Raw genomic sequence first — 6,989 nt, 5'->3', positions numbered from 1 at the left:
TTCAGGCTGTTTTCATGCTTTGTTCAGGCTGTTTTCAGACTTTCTTCAGGCTAATTTTAGACCGTTTTCAGGCCTTCTTTAGGCTGCTTTCAGACTGTTTTCAGGCTAATTTCAGGATTTCTTCAGACTGTTTTCAGTCTTTCTTCAGGCTACTTTCAGACTGTTTTCATTCTTTTTTCAAGCAGTTTTCAGGCAGTTTTCAAGTTGTGTTAAAGTTTGAGGCTTTTCGGCCTGATATTTGTGTACTTAAAGTAATGACACTATCTGCGTTTGACAGTCAAAGAAAATTTCTCCTTGTAAATATTTGTAATTGGTCTGAGCAGTCAGAGGGTAAACAGAAGTGTCACTGAGCTCAGAATCAACTCCTGCAGGAATGTTTTTACGGTTTGTGTCTTCAGCTGCTCCAGAGTCACAGCAGATCAGACCGAATGGTGGCGCTGCTCAGCATCTACGAAGACGAAGACCGGGCCTACCAGGACCTTGTGACTGTGGCCACCAGCTTCTTCCAGTACCTGCTGCAGCCTTTCAGAGACATGAGAGAACTGGCCAGCCTGTACAAGATGGAGATTCTGGTAAATAGTCTCATGATGAAAGTGAAACTTTGTGCTGCATTCCTTATACAAACCAAGGCTCAACATAGATTTTAAATCCTGTATGATACATTTCACCAGACTACTCAGGATTATTCAGTTTGTTTATGTTTCATCTCCTTTTTCTTTTATTTAAACTTATTCTGAATAAACATGAAATGCTTCTGAGCTTTTTAAAACCCTGGAACAGATCACAGAGTGTAAACTGTCCCGTGTTTTCTTTTTTTTTGTGTGTATTTCTGCAGAAATCTTTGGAGTTTGAGGACTTGGGTCCTAAGAGAATCGCAGCTCTGGAGAAGGAGGCTGAGGAGTGGAGAATGAAAGCAGAAGACGCAGCCGCCTCCATTCAGGACATCACTGTCAACTACTTTGCACAGACTTCAAAGGCTTTGGCTGGTATACGTTGTTGTTTTTATTTATTTGATTTACGAGTGTCATTATTAACTCTGGGGTTTCATAAAATGGAAAACATTTTAGCAGGGTCTATTTGGACTTTATGTTCTTGTGCAGGTATGGTAAAACAGATGGAGGAGGACAAGCGTCGTTTTGGACCTGCTGCCTGGGCGTCTGCAGCTCCCAGACTGGAGAAGCTACGCTTCCTGTTAGCTAAAGAAACCCTGCAGCACATGCGAGCGACGGAGATGTGTCTCAGTCGCAGGAAGGAGACAATTAAAGACGGGGTACGTCACACAGCTGTTCTCATCGTTCTGTAATGAGCCGGTCCAACTCGGGTTAACATGTTGGAGTCTGGAAACATGTTTTTTATTGCACTACCATGCCAGCTGCTGTTGGTGTTGGTTGTTAATGGTGATCTTGGGCCCACTGGGTGTTTTGTTTGTTGTTCTGGTCTGAATCTGTGTGAATCTCTGGCTGCTGAGGTTCTTTGATCTATTTATAAAGCTCTAAAAACCCAGAGAACAGCCCCTGATATAAAAAAAACCCCTTCGTGCATGAATAAGTGAGCGTGTCGGTGTGTTCGGATCACATGATGTGAAGCTGCAGCAGGTTTGGTGCCACGCTGTGCATAGCAACCTGTTTTCTTTTAATTATTTTTGGACGGAAAAGGAGAACACCTTCCTCTCCACCTTAACGTTGCTGCATTATTCATCTGATTAATCGTTTTAAATCAGACCTGAGGATGCTGGAAGCAGCCACCTCTGTGAGATCAGCACGAGTCGGTGGCGCGGAGTCTTTCTAATGAGATCACTGAGCCTCACCTACGCAGAATTTTTGTGCCGGTGGAGCCGAAAACACCGTGAATCTGATGAATGGGGCAGTGCGCTGCAGATTTCACAGCGTGACACCTTTTATGTATAAAACGTGTGCGTTTGTGTGTGTGTTCACACATTCATACATTGAACACATTTAGGCTGTTTTTAAAACCAGATGATAATTTATATTCAGACGCAGTACTTTAAGACATAATTTTATTTTAGTAATATTTTTGCAACTTCAAAATCCGCCTTGTTCGACCACTCGAGGTCAGAGGATCAACATTAAGCTGTTTGCTCTCCTTGATCTGAGTCTTTTTGTGCTCAGTCTACCTGACAAGTCATGGCTGTTGGATAAAAACAGTTTTAAGAGTGAATTGGTCTATCTGCAGCCAACGTGCATATCTGAGAAAACATTGTGCGCCTTTGAAGGTTCATAAGAGCACAGGGAGCTCCGTGGTATTAAATGAAGGGCCTGGAATATCTTGAAGGAATCCATATCGCCTCAACCTGCTGCCTTCAGGGAAAAGGTACAAGAGCCTCCGGGCGCTCTCTAGACTGCAGAACAGCTTCATGCACCAAACTGTCAGGACGCTGAACTCTGTGCCACACCTACACCCTCTACCCCCCGATCCTGGAACGACTGAAAACAACAACTGGAAGTCCACTTGCTGTATATACTGTATTTTTTTCGGCCTATAAGACGCACTTAAAATCCGTTAATTTTCTCAAAAATCAGCAGGGAGCCTTATAATCAGGTGCACTTTATGTATTAATTCTGGTTATGCTTACTGACCTCAAACCGATTTTATGTGGTTATTGTGAATGAGCTGAATAAAGTTTGACTTATTCGACTGTTTTGTTTCAGTTAATGCGCCTTATAGTCCAAAACATACGGTAATGTATACATTCTTGCTTTTTTATCTAAATCTATTTGCGCTATTAAAAGTTGAGAGAAACGGTATACATTTTTCCTGAATATCCTGAGCATAAAACAAAAAAAAAACATCTTTGAATATCACTCGCTGCCTTTCATGACAGAGTTTTAATCCAGGATGGCCACCACAGCCACACCTTATAGCAGACGAGGGCCAAACGTGGCCTTTGGACAATGTCCATCCGGCCCCTGATATCCAAAATTGAAAAGGAAAATCACTTTTAATAAAAGTTCATGAAAACCTGCACTCTAGCAATTAAAAAAAAAACATATTTGACGAATCCATCAAAAACATTTGGATTAAGATAAACTACTTTTTTTTTAGTTGTTGAGTTTCCAGAACTAGACTTAACTGTAAAGACGCCAAGAAGCAAACGTGTTTTATTATAATGTTTGCCATATTTAAGCCAAGTAATATATTGTCACAAGAGCCAGATTACAGAAAGTATGTCTTATATTCTCAGAGTATTGAGGAGACATGTTGTTATCAGGCACTCTAACTACACTACAACAAGCAAAAGTGACGGATAAAAGTCTTCCAGATTATCTTCCGCTTGTTTCAAAGTCCGGTCTCGGGGGCAGCAGCAGGATCAGGGAGGTCCAGACTTCTCTCTCCACAGCCTCTTCTTCCAGCTCTTCTGGGAGGACTCCAAGGTGTTGCCAGACCAGCAGAGACGGTCTCTCCAGTGTGTCCTGGGTCTTCTCCAGGATCTCCTCCTAGCCGGACATGTCCAAATCACCTCCCTAGGGAGGCGCCCAGAGTCCATCTTTACCAGATGTCTGAACCTCGTCTCGATGTGGAGGAGCAGCGGTTCTACTCCGAGTCTCTCCTGGAGAACTGAACTTGTCACCCTATCTCTAAAGAGAGTCCAGCTACCCTACAGAGATAACTCATTCAGACCTCCTGGATCCGTGTCTCGTTCTTTCAGTCTCTACAGAGTTCAGGACCTCAGTTGAGGGTAGAAACGTAGACTGAGCAGTAAACAGAGAGCTTCTCCTTACAACTCAACTCCCTCTTCACCACAACGGACCGGCACAGAGTCCGTAATACTGTAGAAGCTGCACTGGTCTGTCTGCTGATCTCTCGCTCCATTCTTCCCACACTGAGAACAAAACCAGAGATCTTGACCTCCTCCGCTTGAGGTTCTCCATGCAGCCCTTCACTTTAAATAGCTTGATTTGACCCTCTGGAGAAAATGTTGCCCGCTCTGTCTTACAGGATGTGTTAGTGCTCAACGTATGATCAACGTATGATCAACGTATGATCAAAGTATGTGTTGGGAGGCCTCTCAGGCTCTACCACATAACCCTCATCTCATCATCTGTCATTTTGAGTAATTAGGGCTACATGATGTTAGAAAACCTGTGATGTTGTTCAGTGCTGGGAGGAGGATGATGATGAGATCAATAGTGATGACATCATATAGTCATCATTTTCTCTTCTGTCGCCACCATCATTAAACCTGATGATGAAACTGAGAGTCTGTTGTATGAAAGTGACCCGTCACTCCAAACCGAGGGTTAAGTCATATTTGGTCAAACTAAACTACCGGGAAGCCCATTTTCAGATTCCAGGCTACATTTTGATTCCTGGATCATCCTAAACTATCAAGAGCGGTTCCACAGACTTGTCTGGATCCATCAGGATAACTCCTGGAAAATGGGTCTGATTCCTGTTTTTAGCATTTTCTGAGGATTTCTTGACGTCATTTGAAAGAGAAAACATCAAATCGTATTTAAATGTCAGGTTTTCTCAACTGGAAGGACAAAAAGCTTTGCTGGCTTGCAATGAATGTAGCAACAACTTTAGAGCTTTTTTTTTTTCTCATAATCATCATTGGTTGTTGGTACTGCTCAGACAAGTGCTTCAAAACATTCTTTAAGTTTATATATTTCATTTAAGGGACCCAGAGACGATTTATTCAGCAAAGATTCAGATTTGACAAAATCCAATTCCCACAAATGTTTCTACCAGTGCACCAAACCTGAGTATCTCACGACACCGTCCTCTGTTCGGTGCGACGGGTCACAAATATGAGATGCGAGTAGATTAGCTGTGGCAGCCATCTTTAAATGGGTTGACTCCAAATGCTAATCTGCTGTTGATGTTCATTCAGTTATTACTTCCTACGAGTTTCATAAAATATTTAATAATGTTTCTTCTGCTGAAATGAAGCAATAACTTTGTGTTTCAGTTTAAGCTCCATATTTGGAGTAAACCAGGCAACGGTAAAACTTAACAACGTATCATCAAGCTGCAAAGACCAGAGACATTTGTAATAAAAACTGGCTTCAAGCAACCAAAGACTGGTTCATCTTCTAACCAGACGATAAATCTGAGCTCAGGGCCAAGAAAACAGCTCTGTGAGCGTCCAGAGGTCACTGAGCCAGAACCTTTTCCATTAATCGCCTCTGGAGAGTCATGAAAATTGATTTCTGCTCAGGGCCCTTCTTCTGCTCAACACCTCTTAAGACAATCCACTGAGAAGAGCAGCCGAAGATCCTCTGCGAGCTGAAGGGTCCAGCTCTGTTGTCACTCGAGTCGTGATGTTAAAATATGAGGGAAAGGATCAACGCTGAAACTTTTTAATCATATCCAGACTATAAGACCCAAAACTAAACATCCAGCATGTTTTATTTTACTGACACAACACTGGAGGCAGTGGTTTGTTCCAGCTCAGTCCATCACACCAGTACCTGATTAAAAGTGTCCTCAGGTGGATCACGCTTCTGTTTGTTTTATGACCTGGTAAAGTTCAGAGCTGGACAGAAGAATTCACCTCCATACTTCCTGTTCTTGGTTGTTGTTTTTTTGTCACCCTTACATCAAACGCATGTTAATATCAGTCTTTAGTTATTAAAAGGGAAAACGGTCTGTCCAAACCAACTGGTCCTGTGAGGAAAAGTAAAATAACTGGATGGCGTGACGTTCTCCTGCAGGATCTCTCACTTACAGAACTCACGGTTCCATCAAACATGAGCTGTTAGCTCCTGAAGCAGCAAAGCAGCCCCAGACCATCACACTACCACTGCCGTGTTTGACATGTGGGCATGACGTGTTTCAATGCAGCGATTAGATGAAACAAGACACACACACACGGTTCACAGCAGGGATGAGGACCAGAATCTTCAGACCTGAGGCCCTGGTCCTGAATCAGAGGGTGGACTGTCCTCTCCAGGTTGAGGTTCTGTCTCAAGCGGAGGAGGTCAAGAATCTCTGGGTTTGTTCTCAGTGAGGGAAGAATGGAGCGAGAGATGGACAGACGGATCAGTGCAGCGTCTGCAGTATTGTGGACTCTGTGCCGGTCCATTGTGGTGAAGAGGGAGCTGAGCTGTAAGGCAAAGCTTTCTGTTTACTGGTCGGTCTATGTTCCTACCCTCCCCTCTGGTCCTGAACTCCAAAACGGTTTTTAGGTGAATGTGTGACAGGTCTGATTTTTTTGCCCAATGTTTTTTTTTTTTACCTTGGAAGCCTTTTTTTTTTTTTTTTTTTTTTTTTGTTGAATCGTGACCTCTGACCTCAGCTGAGCCGAGTGACATCTGCAGGCCTGTAGATGTTCTGAGTCCTTCTGGGACCTCCTGGGCTTCACCACTCTTCCATGTTTTCTTTGTTTATGGATAACCGGTCTCTTTAAATGATTTCTTAAATCTACAGGTCTGGCTGTAATCACATCAGGCCAGATTAGTTTTTTGAGCTTTTTCTCACTCAGACGAAGTCGTCATTTAAAAACAGCACATTTTGATGTTTTGTTGTTGTTTCTGTGTAGCTGCAGAACCTGTCAGGAAGCGTCCAGGACCGGAGATCTGAGCCCAGGTCTGCATTTGAGGATGGACAGCAGCAGGACTCTGTGGACCAGCTAGAGCTGCAGTTCTACGAGACCCAGCTGGAACTTTATGACACCAAGTTTGAGATCCTGAAGAGCGAGGAGCAGCTGCTGGTGGCTCAGATAGAAACCCTGAGGCGGCAGATTAAAGGTGAGATTAAGAAGATGTGGTGAGCACAATCTGTCTCCTGGATCTGATGAGATGATTTCAGTGTTTCCAGTAAACTGAATGTTCAATCACTTCTATAAAACACAGCGTTTCTCTGAGGTTACTTGCCTTGGCAGGACACTCGTCTCTTCCGGCTCAGCATGAGGGAAACAGAGCGCTACTGCTGTAGCTTTTTAACTAGCATGTCTGTATTGCACGCCGCTAACTTTGCACTACATCAGTGCTGACAGTTGTCGACTGGGGGGGGGGGGGGGGGGG

At 43.5% G+C, this 6,989-nt stretch overlaps 1 protein-coding gene across 1 annotated transcript in view; it reads left to right on the top strand.

Annotated features, from left to right (window-relative positions):
- Positions 1 to 6,989, top strand: part of LOC119429240 (WASP homolog-associated protein with actin, membranes and microtubules) — a 19,359-nt gene that overhangs the window by 3,008 nt on the left and 9,362 nt on the right. The window contains exons 2-5 of the mRNA XM_037696913.1: positions 399 to 572; positions 836 to 986; positions 1,101 to 1,270; positions 6,506 to 6,713. Of these exons, the coding sequence (XP_037552841.1) occupies positions 399 to 572; positions 836 to 986; positions 1,101 to 1,270; positions 6,506 to 6,713 (703 nt within the window). The remainder of the gene's footprint in view (positions 1 to 398; positions 573 to 835; positions 987 to 1,100; positions 1,271 to 6,505; positions 6,714 to 6,989) is intronic.

Source organism: Nematolebias whitei, chromosome 2 (assembly GCF_014905685.2).
Source record: "Nematolebias whitei isolate Nwh7 chromosome 2, NemWhi1, whole genome shotgun sequence".
Taxonomy (NCBI): Eukaryota; Metazoa; Chordata; class Actinopteri; order Cyprinodontiformes; family Rivulidae; genus Nematolebias; species Nematolebias whitei.
Note: the sequence above shows the minus strand (reverse complement) of the source record. Positions and strands in the feature narration are given on the sequence as shown.